General features: G+C 40.2%; 1 protein-coding gene across 1 annotated transcript; it reads right to left on the reverse strand.

Moving 5' to 3' along the window:
• Positions 1 to 1,000: 1,000 nt before the first annotated feature.
• Positions 1,001 to 18,044, reverse strand: unc45a (unc-45 myosin chaperone A). Its single transcript, XM_034176823.1, has 19 exons — positions 17,864 to 18,044; positions 17,565 to 17,757; positions 15,316 to 15,491; positions 14,937 to 15,026; positions 14,605 to 14,772; positions 14,062 to 14,230; positions 13,766 to 13,936; positions 9,740 to 9,911; positions 9,352 to 9,652; positions 9,157 to 9,251; positions 8,923 to 9,064; positions 8,324 to 8,464; positions 8,067 to 8,194; positions 7,915 to 7,981; positions 6,747 to 6,860; positions 6,532 to 6,647; positions 1,995 to 2,112; positions 1,770 to 1,925; positions 1,001 to 1,666 (listed from the first exon to the last, which is right to left on the reverse strand). The coding sequence occupies exons 1-19, from the start codon at positions 17,906 to 17,908 to the stop codon at positions 1,397 to 1,399; spliced, it is 2,832 nt and encodes a 943-aa protein (XP_034032714.1). The 5' UTR covers positions 17,909 to 18,044; the 3' UTR covers positions 1,001 to 1,396.
• Positions 18,045 to 21,497: the final 3,453 nt, after the last annotated feature.

A 21,497-nucleotide genomic window follows, 5' to 3' on the forward strand; every position in this document is an offset into this window, starting at 1 on the left:
CACATCTTACTTCAGTGGATGTGCTTGAAGAAACTGCAACGTAACTCACCTTTATGGCAGAGTGGAAAGAAATAATTCTAATACAAGAAAACAGAAAAAAATCTAGGTTAGTCTTTCATATGACATCTGGCAGTCTGTAGCTGAAATCTGTCATGTTAGACATATTTGTTCAGCTATTATTTTGGTATTAAGTATTTACTTAAATGATTATATTCTTAGTTTGATATACTTTTAGTCTGTTATTTGTTTAAACTGCATGTCAAAGTGGGATGAACCAGTTTTACTAGTTAGAACAAAGAGATTCAAGTTACAATATAAATCATATTTTCCGTTATCGCTCGGGTTATGGGCAGAGGGTGGGACCTCCCCTGAATGCCCAGGGGGACTAATAAGGGAAAGATTTTGCAAAATAAGATCCACCTTTGTTATGCCCATGTTGTGCTTTATAAAAACTGTTTGTGTCCATTGTTTGTGATTCTGAACGTATAATCTGCAAGGGTTCTTCAGTATCCAGCCTGTTTTTCCACTGTGACTGAATGAATTTAAAAGTGTGAAATAGTTTTTGTACTTTGTGAGGGACAGTATTACAGTAAGAACCGGGGAGGATTAAGTCACCTTTAAAAATAAAAAATAATAATAAAAAAGCCTGCATAAGAGTAAACACAGGCACTGCACTCTTGGGTGAGACAATACGGCAGATAATGCACTTTCAGTATCTTCATGAGCCGAGATCAAAGTAGTCTCGATCACTCAGTCAGCCCTAGTCTATGGTTCTAACCTCAACTCTAAACTGATGTATTGTTCTGATTGCAAATCACAATTCCACATTTCAGAGATCCTGACAATTTCTCAGATTGTTGCTACAAATGGTGTATCCAAAGATATTAAAGTGAAGATGGGGAAGCATTATTTTCAGTAAATGTTACAAAAATAATAAAAAATTATGCAGTCAGACTCTACGAGGGAATAACTACATACATACAAACAAACAAATCTTTCTAGGATAACAACTTTGACATTTTTTATAGACAATTATAAAATGACTAAAATATAATATAAAGATATGAGCATTTTAAGTATACCAATAACATTTATTTGCAAATGTTATGGAATACTGTATAAAAAGCAGCCTGTCATCTCAGAAGTTGAACACACTTTTGCAAATTACATGATGGTGCACAGAATCAATGAACAATCAAAACTCATTTGTGACAAACATATCCGTGGGAATGTTCTGGATTTAAAATCTAACACTATTTTCAGTCAATTTATTATTGCTTTTCCCTTTGTTATACAAGACTCTGGTATTTCAGTATAATGTTTCACCAACCAGAAAAAAAATAATTCTTGCCATAATGAAACATCATTTTGCCAGTACCAGAATGTACTTCTGCTTTCAGGGCTCAGCTCCCTCCCTGCTCTTGATGATACCATACTCCACGGCTTTCTCCAGACACTTTTGAGCAACTTTTGAGATGGGCCCCGGTGTGATCTCTCCCTCTTTTGCAAGAACGGACAGAATCTCCAAAGCCTCACTTTCCATGAGCATCTCAGCTAGGCTCTTCTTTGCCTGCATCATGTTCTGAACGATGACTACACCTCGATGGCGCAAATCTGTGATGTGACTGAGCAGCAGAGCCTGCATGATCTCAAGCCAGTGGGTTGTCTAAGCAGAAAAGACAACAGATGATACGTGGCATGAAAATATTTCATTATATAAAGTGGTGATTTGTTGATGGTGTGGGTTTTTGCTGCATTGGTCTACTTACTGTTCCAGGGATGCGGGTGCACAACTCAGGCTGCTCAGCAGTTAGCATGGCTAATGTCCCTGAAGCCGCTTTCCGCAGTCTCTCGTCATCCTCTCCGCAGTAGAGCACTAGCAGCTTCAGGCGATCATTGCCCGTAGCCAGGTATAACTTCTGCACCTGAGCACAGACCCAATGCATTGTTTACATCTTCTACAGATGTAATCTGACTAATAAACCGCGTCTTACCTCTGTGCTTAAGACCATATTACACATGCACTCTGTGGCCGACGCTCGCACCAGGTCATGTTCCTCAAACATGTACCCTTCAATTTTTGGAACAGCCTTCTCTTTTAATATTTTTTGCCTGAGAAAAAATGTCAGTACAGATATGTTAAATGAAAAGAGGGCTAAGGAATTTTAGAAATGCTACAATGATAGTCAATTCAGCTTGTCACCACTGCCCAGCATAGCAAAACTTTGATATGGCATTTTGGTCACCTATCTTAGTCACAGATAGTACAAACTGTACCTTTTTGGAGTTCCTATGAACAGTCAGATTAGTATACGTGGAGCATTTTAAAATTTTGATCCCCTTCATTGAGCCATACGTGGCTACCGCTGCCACCCTGGGACGGCTATCATACATTTTTCAAGTCCCTATAGATAGGTGACCAAAAGGCCATGTAAAAGTTTTGACCCCTGGGTGGTAATGGCACACCAAGCATCTGGCCTAAGGCTTATGAAGGCAAATCACAAATTTTAAACATTATAAACTCTAACGTTTTAAAATATTGGGGGGGGGGGGGGGGTACATACTTAGCTACTGACAAAAAAAAAAAAAAAAATAGTTTTTAGAAGCTATTACAGATTTACATCATACTGTGGTTTCTATAAGAATGGACATATAGAAATATATATTCATATTAAAGGGGAACAGAAATGCTTTTTGAAAATTTGTGCATTCCTTGGCAAAAATTAAGTGTTATTCATACACTTGCAGAATGTTTGAGCGCAGTGTAGATAACATTATTTGAATCAAATTTGCAACCAAGGGCGCAATTTAGAACGAGAAATTGGGGGGGACAAAGTGCGAGGCCCGCAGGGCCGAAGCCCATAGGCGGGGGATCTGGGGGCCAACAGTTTCTACAGTAGATAAGCTCAGATGCATTCTGAGCATCCAGAACAATAATTTTAATGTTTTGAGAAGACCATAAAGTGGACACCATTTGACTTATGCAATCTGAAACTATGGATATAAGTACTTTATTCTGAGAATAGCCAGCACTGATTTTATTAACATCCTGGTGTAAATAAGGTATCACCACATGTGTAGAACTCAAAAAGAATGATAAGCTGAGTTCTCATTAAAAAAAAACAACTGCAATGTGGTAAAATGTATTCATAAATATGAAAGAACAGGCTCTTAATAATTATTAACTATCACATACTGTATTTTTTTTCTCAAGATTTGTTTTTGCATAAGTTTGAAAAAACAACAGATCGTACGTTTAGGATAAATTACTTATGAATTTAATTTTCGAAGTGGCACGAATGACAACACTCATACTGAACATAATTTCGTTTGCATAGACTGATTTTGGAGATCAAGCAATAATTGCAGATGGGCTTTCTGAGGTCCCAGACAGCTTTTCTGATTTCCTTTTCTAACTTTCAGAATTTAGTAAATTAGCATATGGTCCATTGATACTTATGTGTAGACACTAGTCCCTATTTTTGGTTTCAAATGTGGGCAAATGCAGTCCCAGAAAATTCCGAATGTGACAAACAAGAAACAGGTGTTGTAAACAAGTCAATGCTGCTAAAAATACAAACATGCAGAAACAAAGATACTATTCTGACATGGTTTGCACATAAGACTGGCATAGCATGTTTCAAGTACACACATACATGTCAGAAGGTGGGGGGGGCATACCATATTCTCTCCCCCCTGGTTGAAAAGGTGGGGGGGACATGTCCCCCCCATCCCCCACCAAATTGGGCCCATGCAAGTACACACACATATATGTCAGAGGGTGGGGGTGGGCATACCATATTCTGTCCCCCCTGGTTGAAAAGGTGGGGGGGACATGTCCCCCCTATCCCCCACCAAATTGCACCCATGTTCACAACTATATTGACATGTAAATTGCCATTGGCTGAAGTCAGTGGAGGGCACTTCCAGTTGACGTCACTGGTTGGGGTCTCCTCTGCTGGGGAAGAGTGCAGTTTACTGAGCTCGCTCATTGAAGTTCTATTAGTCTCATCAAGAAACAGATGGAATATACCAGAAAGCTGCGCATGTTGGCAAAGCCACAAACGGAGGTACAAGGGAGACAATATTGCCTTCCATAAGTAAGTGGTTTTGGTTATTCTTGTCACTTTGTGACATTTGGTTGATAAACAGGTGATTGTTTCCTGCCCATGCCTGTGTCGTCTGAGGACAGGGATGGCACTTACAACCCCTGGCAAAAATTATGGAATCACCGGCCTCGGAGGATGTTCATTCAGTTGTTTAATTTTGTAGAAAAAAGCAGATCACAGACATGACACAAAACTAAAGTAATTTCAAATGGCAACTTTCTGGCTTTAAGAAACACTATAAGAAATCAAGAAAAAAAAATTGTGGCAGTCAGTAACGGTTACTTTTTTAGACCAAGCAGAGGGAAAAAAAATATGGACTCACTCAATTCTGAGGAATAAATTATGGAATCACCCTGTAAATTTTCATCCCCAAAACTAACACCTGCATCAAATCAGATCTGCTCGTTAGTCTGCATCTAAAAAGGAGTGATCACACCTTGGAGAGCTGTTGCACCAAGTGGACTGACATGAATCATGGCTCCAACATGAGAGATGTCAATTGAAACAAAGGAGAGGATTATCAAACTCTTAAAAGAGGGTAAATCATCACACAATGTTGCAAAATGTTGGTTGTTCACAGTCAGCTGTGTCTAAACTCTGGACCAAATACAAACAACATGGGAAGGTTGTTAAAGGCAAACATACTGGTAGACCAAGGAAGACATCAAATTGTCAAGACAAGAAAGCTTAAATATGTCTCAAAAATCGAAAATGCACAACAAAACAAATGAGGAACAAATGGGAGGAAACTGGAGTCAACGTCTGTGACCGAACTGTAAGAAACCGCCTAAAGGAAATGGGATTTATATACAGAAAAGCTAAACGAAAGCCATCATTAACACCTAAACAGAAAAAAACAAGGTTACAATGGGCTAAGGAAAAGCAATCGTGGACTGTGGATGACTGGATGAAAGTCATATTCAGTGATGAATCTCGAATCTGCATTGGGCAAGGTGATGATGCTGGAACTTTTGTTTGGTGCCGTTCCAATGAGATTTATAAAGATGACTGCCTGAAGAGAACATGTAAATTTCCACAGTCATTGATGATATGGGGCTGCATGTCAGGTAAAGGCACTGGGGAGATGGCTGTCATTACATCATCAATAAATGCACAAGTTTACATTGATATTTTGGACACTTTTCTTATCCCATCAATTGAAAGGATGTTTGGGGATGATGAAATCATTTTTCAAGATGATAATGCATCTTGCCATAGAGCAAAAACTGTGAAAACATTCCTTGCAAAAAGACACATAGGGTCAATGTCATGGCCTGCAAATAGTCTGGATCTTAATCCAATTGAAAATCTTTGGTGGAAGTTGAAGAAAATGGTCCATGACAAGGCTCCAACCTGCAAAGCTGATCTGGCAACAGCAATCAGAGAAAGTTGGAGCCAGATTGATGAAGAGTACTGTTTGTCACTCATTAAGTCCATGCCTCAGAGACTGCAAGCTGTTATAAAAGCCAGAGGTGGTGCAACAGAATACTAGTGATGTGTTGGAGCGTTCTTTTGTTTGTTTGTTCTTTTGCCATTTGAAATGACTTTAGTTTTGTGTCATGTCTGTGATCTGCTTTTTTTCTACAAAATTAAACAACTGACTGAACATCCTCCGAGGCTGGTGATTCCATAATTTTTGCCAGGGGTGTACACACACCACTCACACACACAGAGATGTGCACACACACCATTGACTTCATGAATGAAACTCGGTCAATAAAGGATAATTGTGTAAAAATATAACATATATAAATGTTTCAGAATGGTTTTAGGAGCCGCACCATGCTGAATACAGCAGCACAGATCCGTGTAACTTTCAATGCTAATATTTCAGAATGTGTGGATGTCAGAGTAAGTTTAATACTTTCCTGACATGATTTAATGTTTGTTCAATTTACTGGCTCGATATACAGGTCAGAATGGCATTTTAACACATATTTTGCAAGTGTTTTTCTGAGTGTGTTCAGTTGCGAATCCCCATTGAAAGTGTTAATGCATTTTCAACGGGGATTTGTCAATGTTTTGCCCAGTTAGAAGGTGTCATGTCGCTGTCCATGAAGGGCCGTTCATGTTTAGTGGGCAGCACTGGGAGTGTAGAATCTAGTAGTCATATATAACCTCTTTGTTGGTGCCTCTGGCAGGGAATCTCAGAACGGGGCTCATCTTCCCCCAACCAGTGACATCACCCACCTGACCTGCATAAATGGCAGCAGCCGGTCGATATCAAAGCCTCTCAGACTACGACTAAAACAAGGTTTTATGTAAATGTTTTATGGTCTTTCGTGTTTTGGGTAGTGTTTTTTGTGTTTATTCATGCTATAAATAATCCGTGGGCATTTCTGTTCCCCTTTAAGGTCACACATCTGTGTCATGCACCCCATTATGTTTGCATTGTAGAAGTGACTTCCCACTAGTGGCCAACCTGAGTCTATCACTGATGCCAGCCAGGTTGGTTAGAGCCATCAATGCCTCAAAGTTCTGTAGCATGGTACAATCTAGACTTAAGAGGCTGACAAGGGGGCGCACCACCTCATAGATCTATAAAAAAATGAATGAATAAATAAAATAAGATGAGGCAGAGCAAGAAAAGCTTTGTAATTGTTCTTAGTGAAAAGTCTTTTGAATAAATGATCTCACCCTTTCTCCTGGGAAAGCGATCTCAGGATTGGATGTGATGGTTATTTTAGCCAGGGCCTGTGCCGCTTTGATTTTTCCAACATCTGTGTTGTCAGACGTCAGTGGGATCAAAGCCTGTGGAGAAACTCATTAGAAAGCAACACTCTGCCAAGGCCAACAAAGTTGGAAAGTTTAAAAAAAAAAAAAAAAGTCATCACTGGCTTTACCAGATCCTGCTAATCTATCCTCAAATTTTTATGCAATCTCCTCCAGGACAAACCCAAACTTTTCAGAGGTTCTTGAAAAGTGGCTGCATTAAACATAACTCATCTTGCAATAAAAACGGGAGATCTGTGAGCAATCTCACAAAATGACACCCTCCATGCTGCTATATTGGTGGCTTGCATGTCTAATTATACAAACGCACCTTGTTGAATGGAACATTTCATCTTTCACCAAATTAAATACTTCCCATTGCACAAATTAAAAAACATTAATTATTTGTTTTATATAATGCCGAAAATAGATAGCTGTCATTTGATATTTTATTAATTTATAAACAAGAGAAAAGGGACTTACATTTTGGTGTGTGTCACTCATCCTTTGAGGTCAAGAGGCTCAAAACAGTCCAACACAAACTTCAAATAGCAATCCAATCCAATCAATGAAACTTGCGAGCTTTGGTAATATTAACATCTCTCACCATCTTAAAATGACAATGTAGTCCGTACCCGATGCTGTGCATTGACTTCTTCATGTACAGACTGCTTTCCTCAGTCCAGAGAAAAATCATGACAGAAATTTGTCGAGCTCTTCATCCAACAGCGTTTCTACTTCAGCTAGAGACATCCCAGCAAATACTACAAATGCCTCCAGACGGGTTACTGGATTGATTTTTTTGTGTTAGAAGAATGAGCAAAGTCAATAAACCCGCCATGATTGTTTTTAAGATATCTGCCGTCGCCAACGCTAGTGCGAGCATGCGGTGGTCACTGTGTGCAGTGGTACAAAATGTATGGAACCAAAATTGCACGGTAAATGGGACGAATGATAAATATCACGTGACAAACCACCAATCAAATATCTAGAATCTATTTAGGCATTATATAAACACCAGTAACATATTCCCCAGAACAAATCATGCAGATTATTGTGTAAATTAACAATGATGAGTAATATGGTGCTCTACCTTTCCTCCACCCTGTGCCACCACTGTGCCTCTGTCATCCTGCCGTTCCACCAAAGCCAAGAACACCCTGCCATGAGAAATTAAATTCAAACTAGACACACTGCAAACAAAAACTGAGAAGGGAACAGTGGCTGACAAAGCCATTTTCCTACCTGCCAATACACTCCCTACATGCCTCAGTAAGGGCAGGACTCTCCTGTTTGACCATACAGACCAAAGCAGACACCACACCGGCCTCCAGCAATTTCACCAGTCTCTTCTCCACAAAGGAGCGTGCATCCTGACACATCAAAAACAGCTCATTGGGATTTATACAAGGATCCACAGCAAGATATCAGGAGTATTTTGTTTAGTTTACTTAAAAAAAAAATAATAAAAAAAAATAAAAAAAAGTGCACTGGAGCAGCACCTTGGGGTGCTCCTCTGGAACATGTTGCTTTGCGTACTTGGCAAGCTCCACCAGCTGAGGGTCTGGCTTCTCCACATCGTAGCTGTTGGTGCAGTTCACCAATGTGGAGCCCACAGCAAAGAGCACAGTCTTATCCTCAGACTGCAGAAACACAGAAAACAGCGTGATCTGTGGTATTTCACTCAACAACACTCTAAGGTACCTTTTTGTCCTTGGTTGTTTTTCTAACAACATTAAAGCTCACATATCAAAAATATCTAAAAACTATCAACCTAAAAATGTATTGCCCGGTTTTCTAGTTCATGTTCATTACAGTGGACCACACAGGAATGCTTTGGCTGGTTCTGTTTTGCTTGGGGTTATCACAGTGGATCCAGTATGGGTCCATGTGTTGATTTTTGCTGAATGCACTTTCTGACTCAACTCCAGATGTACATGCAAAATGGACACGGGTGACCTTGGATATGGGATGTTCTGGTTGGTAGGCAAATTAACCAACTGGTACATATTCAGTGATAATTCAGAGAAGAATCTGAATTTTGTAGGTACCTTACATTGTCTAATCACCAAAGACCTACAATAAAAACATATGATCAAACCTTTGCTAGCTCAAACATGGCATGGAGAGCATTCCCATCTTCCACCAAGTCCTCCTTCACATCAGCATCAAATGTGAGGTAGGCGAGACCTTCAACAGCCCACCGACGTGACGTCGGGGGAAGAGACTTATTACACAGCCACCTAATGGAGACACACACCTCTGACTTTTAATTTTTTTTTAAAAAATACCTCCCATCTGTAGGAGTCAGATTAGGTTACACAGGTATTCATACTTTCTGCACTGCTTTGTCAGTTTTAGTGTCGACCCCTCTGCAAACTGCTTCATACTGAAGTCTGTTCCTCCTGCTGATCCAAGTTTGCACAAGCCCTGCACAACAAGGAGCAGAAACATGGTTAAACTGATACTGAGTGGGTTTTTTCACTCTTCAACTCAAACCAGGAGTATGTTGCATTGCGGCACTACTTACCACTAGAGCCCTCACACGTATCCTGTCATTTTCACTCTTCTTGTAGAGATCCTTCAGAAGTGCCACACCATTGGCTGTGATGAAAGAGGCCCGCTTGGCCTTTCCTGCAGCGTGTATAAGAGCCTCCACTGCTACTTGTTGGTGAGTTACATCTTCTGAGGCACACAGAGAGATCACAGCATCCATCATTCCCGACATCTCCAGAATTCTGTTTCCCACGTCGCTCGGTCCTTGGAGAAGCACAGACACCGTCTGAATGGCCCGTAGCTTGCCATCCAAGCCAGACTGGGTGAAGTTTTGCCTGCTCAGAACAACAGTGTGCATCAGAGAAATACTTCATTGATTACAACAGCAGTTTTCTCATTCAATATTTGTGCTGCCTACTCACTTAACATATTCTTCACATAGTTTGCTGAAGTTCTCCCTCTCTTTGTCACTCTTTAGGTCATCATAGAGTTTGCTAAGCAAGACAGAGCAGTTCATGTGGGAGTTGTCTGTAAGAGGCGGTCCTGCTGAGAGCTCAGGGACCGTCCCTGCCACCTCCAGGATCTTCTTCAGTCCTACAATAAGTATAAAGTGCTTATTCAGTTGGCTGCAGCCCTTGTCAGTTAAAATTATGGTTGTCACAGGAGTAAAATGTCTAACTTGATATGATAACCAAGACCCGATTTGTAGCGGATTAATCATTTTCTCTCCAAGGTGGCTGTTGAAAACACCCTAATTGCTTCCGGAATCACAGAAGGCTGTTAAGCTGGCGCTTTTCTCTCTCTCACTCTTGTGCGCTTAATGAGGTGGAGAATGCATTTGGAACCGTCTAAAAAGGTAGTTATTTGTAATGTTTATATTGTAATAGCTTGGTAAAACAGCTGCATGTTCATTCTTTGTTGTGAGCAGTTGTAAAAGGACATTTATGATAGATTTAACATCTCGATATAATCGTTCCGACGAGCTGCGCTTTGATGCGTTGCACTGACGCAACCACTTGCACTCATATGCAGTACTCTTGAATTGTTTGCACAATGTTCACTTGAAGTTCACGTAATTAACGCGTGATGGAGATTTTGAACATTTCAAAATTTTCTTTGCACACATGCACGATGCTGCACACAGCTTACAAGTTTGAGACGAGTTTACTCTGCTGCACGGCAGAGTGCGTGCAAGTACGCAGCTCAAAGTTGTGCAAGTGTCAGGGCACCTTTAAGGTTCATGTCATGCATGAACCATGACATTGGGTAGTTTAAAATAACAATGGATACTGTACTACTAGCAGTGGTGGGCACACTTCCGATAATCCGATAACAGATAATTATCGAAGATAATGTTTTCATTATCGGATTATCTTTTTAGATAACTTTAAAAACCATTATCGGACCAATTATCTTCCGATTAATTTCTGTCCGATAACTTTTTGGCCGATAAAGCTGAACAGCGATAAGCATTTTTAAAATTTAAAAAAAGTTCAGCACCTACCTGTTAAAAGTTTTATAACAGATGGACAGTTATACCCTCTGCTAACAGAAGAGAGCTACTTCTATGAAAAGCATCTCTATCCTCTGTAGACAAAGGAGAAACGGCCAACAACAACAAAAAAAATTCCTTTAACACCATACCGATATGCTGGCAATATCACCTAAGTCATCCAGAGGCATACATTTTTAACTTGTGGTTCAAATTTTAACCAAACTAATTTTGGACAAGTTATTTAAAATTACTGTCATGTCTGAAGTTTATTAAAGTGAAAATATCAGATATATGTTTTAGTTTTAAAGTAATGTGCTAATTTTTAAGGTTTTGTGAGCACATGCTGTGCCCAGTGCATTATGGGTGGGATGATGTAATCTCAGTACATTCACGACAAGGACAAATGCATTTCAGACACTCTGTTCAGGCTCCACAGACAACAGCATTAAACTCTAGTGCCTAAAACTCTTGTGAATATATTCTCTGGGTTTCTAGATGTTGTTACTGTATTTGCGTTTGTTAAATTCCACGCATTTTAAATGTAGCAGACAGGGATTATCTGGACTTTTGTTTTCAAGGCCTCTACTGCCATCTACTGGCCAGTAGTGTTCATGGCAGTATTCGCCCTAAGTACTAAGCGTCTGGGAACCAGTAGATGGCAGTGTTGTATTTGTTTTGACCCCGGTTATATCAAATGATTGTCAAATCAACTTTTTGGCTTTGCAAATGGCTTTTTTTTTTTTTTTTTTTTACAAATGAAGTTTAAAAACTAAACAACAGCAAAAAAAATAAATAAATAAATAAAATAATAATAACAACATTACAAGATAGCTCTGCAGTGTTTTCACAGGCACAGTGCGAACGGTTGGATGCTTGTAGCTTTTCAGCAGGAGGATAGCCTCACGACGGCCGACCAGAATAACAGGTTTGATTTTCATTCGACCATACGATCGCGATCAGGAGGTGGTCGTGAGATGTTAAAGCTTGTTACTCCATGACTACACGATGCAGGACGCGCGATTAACCTGAAACTCGGTCCAAAAATTCCTGCATGAAAAATCATCTCGCACAGTATAAAGCACGTTTTACAACATCATAAAATGTGCGCACATTCTCTCCACATGCAAAACATTTTGCAATGACACTTCCAGGGCTCCGTAAAAATGCCTGTTTTTACAAATAAAAAATGAACACCAACACACGACAGACGTCACATTAACGTGTTGGTTTACATAATGAATGACTGAACCAATCAGTGTTTAGCAGAGGCACTTTTATCCAGAATCCTTTGCGATTTATCTGTGTTTGTTACTAAACCTCAGAATTAGTGCATTATTCAACATTAAAAGATATATGCTATATTTTAACTTTGTACAAATGACAGAATTGACATTAATGGAGTTATTCTATCGGTATTAATGTTATTTATAAATCAAAACCACAAGTCAGCATGACTATTTTTCAAGACCTCCACCTGACCGGAGTGTTGTAATTGATAGAGAGCTGGCTTTATGGCTGCTCTCAGGGTGCTTCTGTGTTGGGAGCTCTGTAGTAAACAAGAGCTTCCAGCAGGGGCAGAATGTTCAAAGACAAAAGTGTGGTCTCAGTGTGTGGGTCTGTTGTTACTTTTAATATTAGTAGAAGTTAAACTTAAATTCGTTTAAATGTACCAGAGTTTAAATGTTATCGGTTATCTGTAACTTCCGATACATTTTTGGGTGGTTTATTGTTTTATCTTAATCGAAGATAACTTTTCAGTTATCTGATTATCTGTTAAGTTAATTTTTTGGTTATCTGTGCCCACCACTGACTAATAGCAATGCACAGTTTGTGTAAGCCACCGTATCAATAACAAAGACCTTTTTTCTTTGGCCAGCTTTCATTTCATCTCACTCATCTTGCTGCAGCCCTCACCCACTTTGCCTCAATTCGGATGACAGACTGCTTCATGTTTAGAGCACATAAACAATGTCAAATGTACATGTGTTGTCTTTAATTTTGATGTGTGCCATTATTACAGTAAACAAGTAATAATTGTGGATTAATTGCTGTATCTTGTCTGAGGTAATTGGAGTGTAAACATAATCTCGTTGTTGTTGCACTTGTAATGACAATGACAATAAATCTCTTTCCATTCCATTTTTAATACAATGGCAAGGTTTTGTCGCTGCTGGCTGTCTCTGACCCTATCCTAGTGAAGTGCTACAAAGCAGTTCTTAATCCATTTAAAACCAAGAGGAGAGCAATTGGAGCGTGAGTGTGTGTGCTTGGAATTTAGAGCAGGGGTGGGCAACTTGTTCCAGAAAGGGCCAAGAGGGTGCAGGTTTTCTTTGCAGGCACTGACTCCACCAGGTGATTTCACTCATTAATATCACTTTGAGCAGATGGAATCAGTTAATGAGTGAAATCACCTGGTGGAGTCAGTGGTTGCAAAGAAAACCTGCACCCTCTTGGCCCTTTCTGGAACAAGTTGTCCACCCCTGATTTCGAGGGTGCTGTGTGCTTGTCCCCCTGCAGCAGTACTTCGTGACGTTGTGTAACTGGAAGAGGTGAAAACGGCACTTGTTGGCATTGATTCTGTTGCAAATAAGTATTTAATTCCATACTAATTTTTACAATCAATATGTATGAGTATTGAGTTTTCTGACAACCAGAGTTAAAATTCGTATTTCGATTGAAATGACTATAGAAAGACTGAACCTACATGCAAATTTCACTGCATACTTGAAACTTTACTGTACAGACATTATGTTCCTTCTTTTGATAATATCACTATAACAAACCTGATGTTTGAAAACAGTAAAAGCACATCTCACAGTTTACTTTTCCAAAAGTTAATCCAACCAGGAACTATTTTTAAAACAACAGTTAAAGTTTGTATAAAGGTAGCAGCGCTTTTGTTTCCTTCCACACGAGGATGACCTTCTAGAATATGTGTGGGTGTGTTTCATACCGTGGTTGACAACCCAGATTGTGAGGGAGTTATCCGGGTTTTTTAAAGACTTGCGGGGTACTTGTTTGACCAGGAGGTTAATGGCACTGTCTCTTCCAGGCCCCGACACATTTGATGCAGGCAACATTTCCAACAGGTGGCGCAACATTGAGCGTAGCTCATTGAAAGGTTCTGTGTTACATACAGATTAACAATGAAAGCAAAGAACAGAAAGATGATGCAGAAGATAACATTCTTTATAGATCAGCTTTCATAAGAAGCCAATTCCAAATATCAGCATTACATTACAAACTCACCAGGTAATATGGCTTCATCTTTACCCCTGATCTCTTTTTGCATGCCTTCTGTTAGAGCCTCAAACATCACTTGGAGTAGATGGCACGCAGCCAAGGAAACACTGGAAGCTCCAGATCCCATTACAGCACACAGCTGCTCCATTCCTAACTCATTCACAATGGCCATAGTCTGGGAATAAGGGCATAGAAGTCAGAAGTCTGACAGCCAAAAGAATGAGAACTTTACAGTATATTAATGAGAGGATCATATGGAAGTTGCAAGAGTTGCCTCAATGAATTTCTTATCGGTTTTTCCGAAAAGGAATAAATTAAGTCCTCGGTTCCCAGATTTAAACATTGCTCAATAAAACACTTTAGGGCAGCGGTCTCAAATATGCTCCATAAAGGGCCATATTGTGGCGATAGTGCTGTCAAGACCCCAAACTGTATATGGAGTACAGACTGTAGTTTCCTCTGAAGCTCCATAGAGAGGCTTGTATTGTTCTTCTTGGGGGGGGTTGAAAAAAATAAAAATAAAAAAGATATACAGCATCTTACACTCACTCTGGACTGATGACCTGTGCACAAACCAACCAGGGTCCTCAAGGCAGAAAGGACTACATCCTCCTGCTTTGATTGAAGAAGTTTTTGAATCAGCTTCACTCCATCATTACAGAAAATCTGCTCAGCTCCCGCCTCTTCTCGAGATAACACCACAAGATTCTGAGCAGCCTGCAAACGATTAATGAATTACATATGTCTTTCCCAAAAGGTGCAACACCTATTTTATAAGATAAGTGAAGAAAAATTATTTTCTATAATGAGACAGCAGATCTTGTTTTTGCCCACTGTGGAGCTATGCTGTATTTGTATAACGATATGCAAGCCATTCTTACTTTCTGTCGATCCACATCTTTTACAGACGCATCTAAGAGGAGGGAGAACATCTGCTGCACACGAGAATCTGTGGAGTTAAGCTGCACCGACTAGGGGATGAGAAGAAAATTCCTTTTTTAAAAATGTTTTAACAAAATCCTTGTCTATGGTAGAAATGAAACCCTTCATTCACAAAATAGTCAAGCGGGACCTTGAAAAGTGGGCGAAGATTATGACAATGGAAAGTGCACAGCTGCACTGTGTACTGAACACCTGTCTAATGTCCTCAAATCCACCACACAGGTTGTGAGAAATGCTCCAAACAAGATATAACCTCAAAACCAATGGAAGGACATAACATGTAAAAATAGTACACACAGCACACTCCTCTCACATCACCTTCTGCTGGATCTGTGCGCCGAGCTGTCTGAGCAGATCCTGAAAGGCTTTGTTTTTGGGCTCCAGCTGGGCGCACCTCTGAACATCCAGAAAGGCCTGATCAAGCTGACCACGTTTCTGAAGAGCTTGAGCCCTGCGGAATCTGGCTTTAACGTCACTTGGATCTGTTTCAAGAGCTGGAGTACACAAAGTCCTGACATCAGATATTACAATACCATATACATTGAGAACTGACAGTACAAAAAAATATATAATATGTATGACATCATCATATAACATCTGCGTGACTTCATTATGAAGCCATTCATACCAATCAATCCCAAATATTTTGCTGATCATTATATGCTTTAGTTCATCCATCTCAGTTTCACGTTTTTTGAGATATACAAATAAGGTGGGGGGTTTTTCGGACCATGTTTTCCTTGACCTTTGATCAAATGACTCTGAAACCTAGTCACTTCTAAATATTTATCAAAGTGATATTCCCACTAGGGTGAGGGTTAGGGTGAGAAGCAAACCTCCCTAGGGAGGTGTTCCAGGCATGTCCATCTGGGAGGAGACCCTGGGGAAGACCCAGGACTAGGTGGACAGATTATATCTCCACACTGGCCTGGGAATGCCTCGGGATCCCCCAGCCAGAGGTGGTCAATGTGGCACAGGAATGGGAAGTCTGGGGTCCCCTGCTGGAGCTGTTGCCCCCGCGACCCAAACCCGGAAAAGCAGTTAAAGATGAGTGAGTGATGATATTCCCACCAAATCTGAAGGAAATTTGTCCAGCTGTTTTTGAGTTATGTTGTCCAGACACTCGCAGGCCAGTGAAAACAGACACAGGGAGAACATGCAAAATGCACACAGAAAGTGTGGGAAGCGATCCTATGACCTTCTTGCTGTGAGGCACCAATGCTAACCACAAAGTAAACTTATTTTTATATGGCTCATCAATTAAGTCCAGAACTATAGACAAATATTGATTTAAACATTTTAGTTGTTAAAATTATGATTATTATTATTAGTAGTAGTAGTAGTAGTAGTATGAAAAATGTCTTTAGAACTGAACCTTGCATTAAGGGGTGTAGTGGGGGGGCATGTCCCACCCACAACACCCTCTTTCCACCTGGCTTCGCCCCTGGTTTGCAGTCTGAGCAGGAACAATCAAGAATTTGTGTAATTATGTAGAAAGCCTGACGTGATTGAGAGGTAATAAGCTTTTATGACTGAATTTTACATCATGCCATCCTCAGGAAGAGATTTTAGGCTTATTTTGGAGGACAAAAAGCATTAATGTTTGTTGTTATGCATCATGGGTCTGCAGCTGTGTTTTAAGCACAGCAAGGACACTCATAGAGATGCTCAGGGAGTGACTTTGAAAGAAATGTTTAAAAACATGTTTGTAAAACTCTGCCCTCTGCTCGCTGTGCCGATGTCGCAGACCGAACGGTCCTCACATAAAAATCGGATCGCCTGTCTTCACTGCACATGTGTCATTTGGGACCACAGCAGCTCGTCTGAGACAGAGTCTCTTCACCCAAAGCGATCAAATGGATTAACGGCATTATTAACCATCAGATGATAAGGTAAAATCTCTTAAATCATTCTAAAATCTTAACTAAGCAGAAACAAGGCAGTTTTTAGCAGAAACGAGTTTGAAATGACTGACACACAGTGAACACATCAGCTAGCAACTCGTGTAGCTGCTGCGCTCTGATAGCTTCATCTGTCTTCTAAGATGAAATAATGCTGAATTTATGTGTAAATGACTGTTTACAAAAGCTTCAGATATCTGTCCCCGAGATAGATGATGACTGGAGTGCAGTTTTAAGCAGAAACGAGGTGGTAATCTGTGAATCGCGGCTAATGACGCATGCGCAGTGAAGGCAGTGCGGACCAATTTTTAGGGGGGACTGTTTGGAGAGACACCGAGACACGAACACACTGCAGACTGACCACCCCCTCCCACTCAGAGCAGAAAAAAAAAAACACAAAAAAAAACAAAACAGGTGTTATTCAGATGTAACCACCTTGTCTGACAAAAAAATTAATATGAAGATGCCTCTGTCTAGCAGCAGGACCAATAATGATCATCTCTGTCCTCGGTGCATTCAAAAGAAAAACATTGGTTTATCCACTGCAGCGGGACATGCGTAAAATTTTGCAGTTTGGGAGCATTACATGTCTCAACAGGCTTAAAAAACGTGTTATACAAAGATGTTATGGACTCTAAAAACGTCTTTGAATGAGAACTGTCCCACCTTTAGAGGCATCAGCTTCTGCCTTGTTGTACTTTTCCAGCTTTAAGTAGCAGGCAGAGCGGTTTCGGTACAGAACAGCCCTCTGTGTTTGGCTGTCACTCAGCTTTAGTGCTGAAGTGTAACAGCACACAGCTCCCTCCATGTCTCCTGCCTGGAAGAGCTTGTTTCCTTCCTCCTTTAAGGCTGCAGGATCCTACATTAAACACAAGCAGCAATGAAGAAAACGAGGAGCTAAAACGAGACACAGGTGCTGAAATATGAATGAGCTAAGCTAAAACGACTAACACTCCTATCTTTACCTTTTCTTTTTCACTCGCATTCATCTTCAAAATGCTACAAAACATTTAACGTGAAATATTCTAATAAAAGTGTCGTTCAAGTCTACTTTTTTTTTTTTTTTACAGTAATTTTAGCTAAACATGTTACATCGTACTCCACTTCCCGGTTTCGGGCGCAGAATGATGACGTTTCTCAGCCCTGCCCCAAATACCAGGATATATTACCATAAAAGGAATACAGTTCCTGGTCTTTTCTCTCAATTCTTTTGCAGTCCACATTCCCAAAAGTGGAGTGATCAAGGTTGGAAATGGAAGCTTTCTGCTTTGACAAGTGTAAAAAATGTGTCATAGTGTCTAAATATACTTTTGAGCTGTTCCTCAGAAGCGCGTCATATTTTATACGTTAGGCAGGCTGTTACACCACATTAATTAAAAATCACAATAAGTTAAACTGTGTAGTAATCTGAGGCTTGACTTTAATTTTTCCATGAGCAAAGATGCTGCAAAAGCAATGAAAGGTTTCTAAATATGAAGGATAACGAGTGCAATGCCAACCACTGAAGGCACTAATAAGACTAACAATAATAATAAAGTGGTAGAGAGGAAGATTTTCTTCAAAAGAACACCTGAAAGTTTAGTTACAAATTGCCAAATGGTACATCTGAGATGCAAGCCTAGATATGATCTGTTTTATTGAAAGTATCCTTCTCTGCTCTACTCCACTATGAAGCTAAGAATGCAAAGCTTGCACTGTGCACAATTTCTCCAATCACAGCCACATACAGTGAGTAAAATAAATATTTGAACACCCTACGATTTTGCAAGTTCTCCCACTTAGAAATCATGGAGAGATCTGAAATTTTCATCTTAGGTGCATGTCCACTGTGAGAGACATAATCTAAAAAAAAAAAAAAAAAAAATCCAGAAATCACAATGTATGATTTTTAAAATAATTTATTTGTATGTTACAGCTGCAAATAAGTATTTGACCCCTACCAACCAGCAAGAATTCTGGTTCACACAGACCTGTTAATTTTTCTTTAGGAAGCCCTCTTATTCTGCACTCTTTACCTGTATTAATTGCACCTGTTTGAACTTGTTACCTGTATAAAAGACACCTGTTCACACACTCAATCAATCACACTCCAACCTGTCTAAGGACACCAGGGACAAAACTGTAGACCTGCACAAGGCTGGGATGGACTACAGGACAACAGGCAAGCAGCTTAGTAGAAGACAACAACTGTTATGATTATTTATTAGAAAGTGGAAGAAACACAAGATGACTGTCAATCTCCCTTGGTCTGGGATTCCATGCAAGATCTCACTTTGTGGGGTAAGGATGATTCTGAGAAAGCTCAGAACTACACAGGAGGACCTGGTCAGAGAGCTGGGACCACAGTCACAAAGATTACATTAGTAACACATGATGCTGTCATGGTTTAAAATCCTGCAGGGCAGCAAGGTCCCCCTGCTCAAGCCAGCACATATCCAGGCCCGTTTGAAGTTCACCAGTGACCATCTGGATGATCCAGAGGAGGCATGGGAGAAGGTCATGTGGTCAGATGAGACCAGAATAGAGATTTTTGGAATCAACTCCACTTACCATATTTAGAGGATGAGAACAACCCCAAGAAAACCATCCCAACCATGAAGCATGGGGGTGGAAACATCATACTCTGGGGGTGCTCTTCTGCAAAGGGGACAGGACGACTGCACCATATTGAAGGGAGGATGGATGGGGTCATGTATTGCGAGATGTTGGCAAGCAACCTCCTTCCCTCAGTAAGAACATTGAAGATGGGTCATGGCTGGGTCTTCCAGCATGACAATGACCCCAAACACACAGCCAGGGCAACTAAGGAGGGGCTCCGTAAGAAGCATTTTCAAGGTCCTGGAGTGTTGAAATACTTATTTGCAGCAGTAACATACAAATAAACTATAAAAAAAAAAATCATACATTGTGATTTCCGGATTTTTTTTTTTTAGATTATGTCTCTCACAGTGGACATGCACCTAAGATGAAAATTTCAGACCCCTCCATGATTTCTAAGTGGGAGAACTTGCAAAATTGCAGGGTGTTCAAATACTTATTTTCCTCACTGTAAGCCTGTAACTTCTTCTGGGTGTCTTGGTAGCCTTCCTCACTCTTCTCCTTCTTGCACACTCACTCAGTTTTTGAGAACTGTCTGCTCCATGCAGATTTACCATTCTGTTTGTATTTCTTCATAATTTATGTAAATAAAGTCCAAGACATATTCAGTGGCAGCTTTACCATCAGAGGGCCTCGCCCACAACTACCACAAAAGACTCCATGCTGTCACTGATGTTAAAGGGGGCAATACATGGTATTAACAACAGGGGTATTGTAAAGTTTAGATCAGGGTCATTTGGGTAGTTTCTGTTGTCATTATGGTTTAAAAAGAGTAAACAGTTGTTTGACAGTAAATAGTTTCACTCAACCACTAACCATGAGTGAAAAAAAAGTTTTGTGTTATCATTCATATTCTCGGAAAAATTGCCCAAAAAAAAAAAAAAAATTCTGCCAGAGTATGTAAACTTTTGAGCACAACTGTATGTGTGAACCAAGAACTTAGAGAGGTGGGATTGTGACCGTGGGACCTTTGTGGCCGGGACGGCGGTGGGATCGAACCCTGGACGGCTCGCGCTAAAGACCATTCCTCTACCAGGTCAGCCAAAGGGGAATTCCCCCCTTAGCCAAGCTAGCGGGAACGTCTTTTCAATCAGGACTCAGGACCTTCATCCTGCTACATTAGGTTCAATTCTCAGACAGATAGAAATTTCACTAAGATACCCCTGAGTGTAGTCCTGATTTGGTGTGCTTTTGAGCATCAGATGGAAAACTTATTACCAGTGGGTTGAGGGGGATCCACATTTCTACAGAAACAGTGTGATGCTGTAAGACTTGGATGGATGGATGGATGGATGGATGGATGGATGGATGGATGGATGGATGGATGGATGGATGGATGGATGGATGAGATTTATTGTCACTGGCATTAATACTGTACATGTCTACCACATACATGGATGACACAAAAATCAGCTTGTGTTTATGGGAAGAAAAGAGAATAAAGAAGGGAAGACATTGCTCACATTCTGAAGCATTTTCCCTCATGTGTGAGAATCTATGGCTGCCAGTGAAACTGATTTAATCCTATTTATTGTTAATGTGGCAGCTGCCAAAACAAGATGAGTTCTGAAGTGAAAACTACTATCTACTCCCATTAAGCCAAATATGTAAATTCATGCTCAGTGTAGAGGGATAATGAGTTGGACCATACTGCACAAAAACAAACATCCATGTTTTTGAAACCAAAGAAGTGGAATGTTCTGCAATGGCCAACTTAGTCACCTGACCTGGATTCAGCTGAACATTTTCTTGCAGAAAGCAAAACATCCCGAAAACAAACATGAACTGAAAACAGCTGCAGTGGAAGTCTGGCAGAGCATCACTGAGGAAAAAAAAAATCAACATCTGGTGAAGATAGGTTCCAGAACATTAGAATGTCATTCACTGCAAAAGGGCTTGCATACAAGTATTAAAATCATAATGTAATTTATGAATGTAAGATAAGATAAACTTTATTGATCTCACAGAGGAGAAATTCACATGTTACGTCAGCTTAAAAAA

The sequence above is a fragment of the Thalassophryne amazonica genome, chromosome 8, assembly GCF_902500255.1.
Source record: "Thalassophryne amazonica chromosome 8, fThaAma1.1, whole genome shotgun sequence".
Taxonomy (NCBI): domain Eukaryota; kingdom Metazoa; phylum Chordata; class Actinopteri; order Batrachoidiformes; family Batrachoididae; genus Thalassophryne; species Thalassophryne amazonica.

Bases quoted from the DNA above. Each gene is read 5' to 3' on its own strand.
- unc45a (XM_034176823.1), bottom strand. From the start codon at position 17,908: ATGTTTTGTAGCATTTTGAAGATGAATGCGAGTGAAAAAGAAAAG. The intron at 15,027-15,315 runs GTGATGTGAGAG...CTCATCCCCTAG, and splicing joins GCGCACAGATCCAGCAGAAG to TCGGTGCAGCTTAACTCCAC. The intron at 7,982-8,066 runs GTAGGAAAATGG...TTCTCATGGCAG, and splicing joins TGTAGGGAGTGTATTGGCAG to GGTGTTCTTGGCTTTGGTGG.